Here is a 2,982-nt window from a genome sequence, read left to right as displayed (position 1 = left end):
GTGTGTGTGTGTGTGTGTGTGTGTGTGTGTGTGTGTGTGTGTGTATACATGTGGATACTGGCCCAAGGAACACACCTGTAAATTTTGGTGATGTTTTGGATCACGATGCAGATACAGGAATTTTTTTTTCTTTTGACACTCTGAGATCTGCAAAGCTGCGATGCTTTCACAGGGCTTCTGTAAAAAACAGTGAGCTGGATTGGGCAGCACGGACTTCAAACTTTATAAAAGTAATATTAAAACCACATTTAATGATGAATATTATTTTGCCATAATATGCGCATTTTCACACATTTGGTGTGCATTTACAGAACATTTTGTGACCAGGAAGTGCGTGACTGCACCATGAAACTTATTTTTCCCATTTCCTCAAACACACCACATTTCCCAAAACAACCAATCAAAACAGTTTCTGGCTTCTAGATTTGTAAACAGAGAGCTGCCGGGCCTCAAAATTTGGAGTGGGGGTGTCAGGAAGCACTTTATAAAGAGAGTCAAACCATTACAAACTCATACAAGGGGATAAAACAGAGGTTTTACACGATGAAATGTGACTGATGAAAACTTAGGAGCTTAATCCGACACCAGTTTGACTATGAATAACGTCGGGTGACGAGTCTGACTTTTTTATTTATTTTTTTCACATTGGACTCCATCGGGAAGAAATCGCGTGCATACTGCCTGCTTAAATGTTCGCTATGTCAGAACTTATTCGACAAATGTGTTTCCATCTCTGCTTTTGCGCATTAACTTTTACAGGATGGGGGAAATTGGTCTTGGCGAAGGTTTGCACTCTCAGCGTGCTTCTAGTGTTATTTATTTATTTATTTATTTATTTATTTATTTATTTATTTATTTATTTATTTATTTATTTATTTCAGTTCTAATGAACTCTACTAGTTAGGTTTAGAGGTAGGGTTAGGGTTAGTTTTAGGGTAAGGGTCAGGGTTGGTCAATAGAAATAACTGGATTGAATGGAAGTCAATGAACGGTCCTAATAAGAAGTAAACTATGGGATCAATCTAGTGCCAGGAGTAATTGAATTTGAATTGATCAGACCGAATCTGAATTTGCTTAATTTGAAATTGAATGCATTGGTATGAAAGTGAATTTTACTAAATTGAAACTGAATTTAATGGTTTGAAACTGAATTTAAAGTTTTGTATCTGAATTAATTTGCTTTGAAAATGTATTTTGGTTTATTAAAAATTCAGTTTGACTACTTTCACTCTCAGTTCAATAATTCATTTTCAGTTCCAAAATTCAGATTTTTGTGTCACACATCCTGGTCGTTGAGAAAGCCAGCCAGAGTAATCAAACACAGATCCACAGATTTATGTTTCACTTTGGTGAAGTTTCCCTTCTGGAATGTAACAGAGTTGATGCAGTCCAATGTAAAGCGGCAAAAACAGACAAGTTATTTTATTACAGTGATTAATTTTAACCTATATGTACTAAACGTTACATTTACATCACATCATGGACCACATATTGATCAGAAGCGGCTGCTGACTGATCCATGACGGGATGTAAATGTAACATTTTCTATCCTCGTTTTCTCTGAAATGTTTTTCAGATCTATAAAGGAGGCTACCATGCGCTCCACCATGACCTCCCTGAGGTTGCTGAGTCTGTGCTGAAGGAGGTGACCAGCTGGATCTCAGAGCGACTTCCTGCCATGACAACAGAGCAGCAGCAAGGCTTGTAGATTTTTAACTCGTAGAACTCAGTCAGCGCTCCAAGGAAACTAACGACCTTGTCCCGCCAGGCCTGCGTACGTTCCTGAAGCCTGTCAGGAATAATAATACTACTGCATTCCTCTGTACGAGAAATGGACTCTATATTCTCTGTATGAAAGGTTAACTCAATACTTTGGGCATCTGCTGTACTTCTTCCTTATCTGTGTTTCAGTAAGTCAAACCACTGATTTGTTTCGAACGATGGTTTCCAAAACTCCTGAAACTCAGCAGCAGTAGTCAGTTTCCCAGCAGAACCTGCGGCCAGGGACGCGCCTCATGTGTTCAATCCGATGGGCTTGTTTTGTTTTTCTATAAGACTGCTTTTGTGTGCAGGGACTCAAGTCGAGCTTAAATCTCAATAAGCTACAGTTCAAAGTGCAATAATGACGTTTCCACCTTCTAGTTTTAATAAAAAGCTCAGATTTTTAAAACACTTAATAACAAACATTATTAATCATAAACAGGGTCAAAGGTCAGGACAGCAGGTGATGCTGTCGGATGATTAAAAATAAAAGAAGCTATCCGCTCAAACTAGCAATAGGTTATTTCTTCTGTGTTCCGACCTGGTTTTATCCTTTCTCCTCCCTAGCTGCCAAGGTTTCCTCTTTTATAGACAGAAGCTTCCTCTCTAAACTCCTGCATATTTATAACAATCTTTTCTTCTCCCACACGTCTCCTTTGTTTGGTCTGCAGACAGATGATTGACCTGAAGACAGATGGCTGGCACAGGCACATTCTTAAAAGATCCCCGTTGTCCATTTAAATTCAGCCAAAGGAATAGTTTAAAATCAGTACTAAAAAGAATTTAGCAGGCCCATTTTGTAGCTAATAAACCAACTTTAGGACTTTTTAATATCTATGGGGTTTTAAGTAATCCATCAATTCTCTAGTTGTTTTAATCTTTATTTGACTTGCTGCAGAGGATGTAACTTATCTGTGCAGATGGGAATCATGTAAGAGGTCAAGGGTCAAATGTCTTTTTTTGCACCCCTGACCTTTGATTTAGAGCCATGGTTGACTTCGCTGTTTTTAAAATCAGACTCCAGCTGGAAAACTAGAAACACTGCTGTTAGTGAGAATAAAGAGCATTTGTTTGGCAAGCACATAGGGCTAAATTAATTAAATTCTAAACACAGAATAAATATTTTTTAAAAGAAAACTGACTATTGTTAGTTAAAATTTTAAACCAATGTCGTCATGATGTACATTTTTATTTTTTCTGTGGGTTGGAGAACGTAGAAAA

At 37.7% G+C, this 2,982-nt stretch overlaps 1 protein-coding gene across 2 annotated transcripts in view; it reads left to right on the top strand.

Annotated features, from left to right (window-relative positions):
- mgll (monoglyceride lipase) overlaps positions 1-2,982 on the top strand; it is a gene marked incomplete in the record, with an annotated part of 35,632 nt that overhangs the window by 27,915 nt on the left and 4,735 nt on the right. For both annotated transcript variants that reach the window (XM_014001753.1, XM_014001752.1), the window contains 1 exon segment: positions 1,577-2,982. In XM_014001753.1, coding sequence (XP_013857207.1) covers positions 1,577-1,708 — 132 coding nt within the window.

This window comes from Austrofundulus limnaeus, unplaced genomic scaffold (assembly GCF_001266775.1).
Source record: "Austrofundulus limnaeus strain Quisiro unplaced genomic scaffold, Austrofundulus_limnaeus-1.0 Scaffold10, whole genome shotgun sequence".
Lineage (NCBI taxonomy): Eukaryota > Metazoa > Chordata > Actinopteri > Cyprinodontiformes > Rivulidae > Austrofundulus > Austrofundulus limnaeus.
The sequence above is the reverse complement of the archived record's forward strand: the minus strand, read 5'-3'. Positions and strand labels throughout refer to the sequence as shown.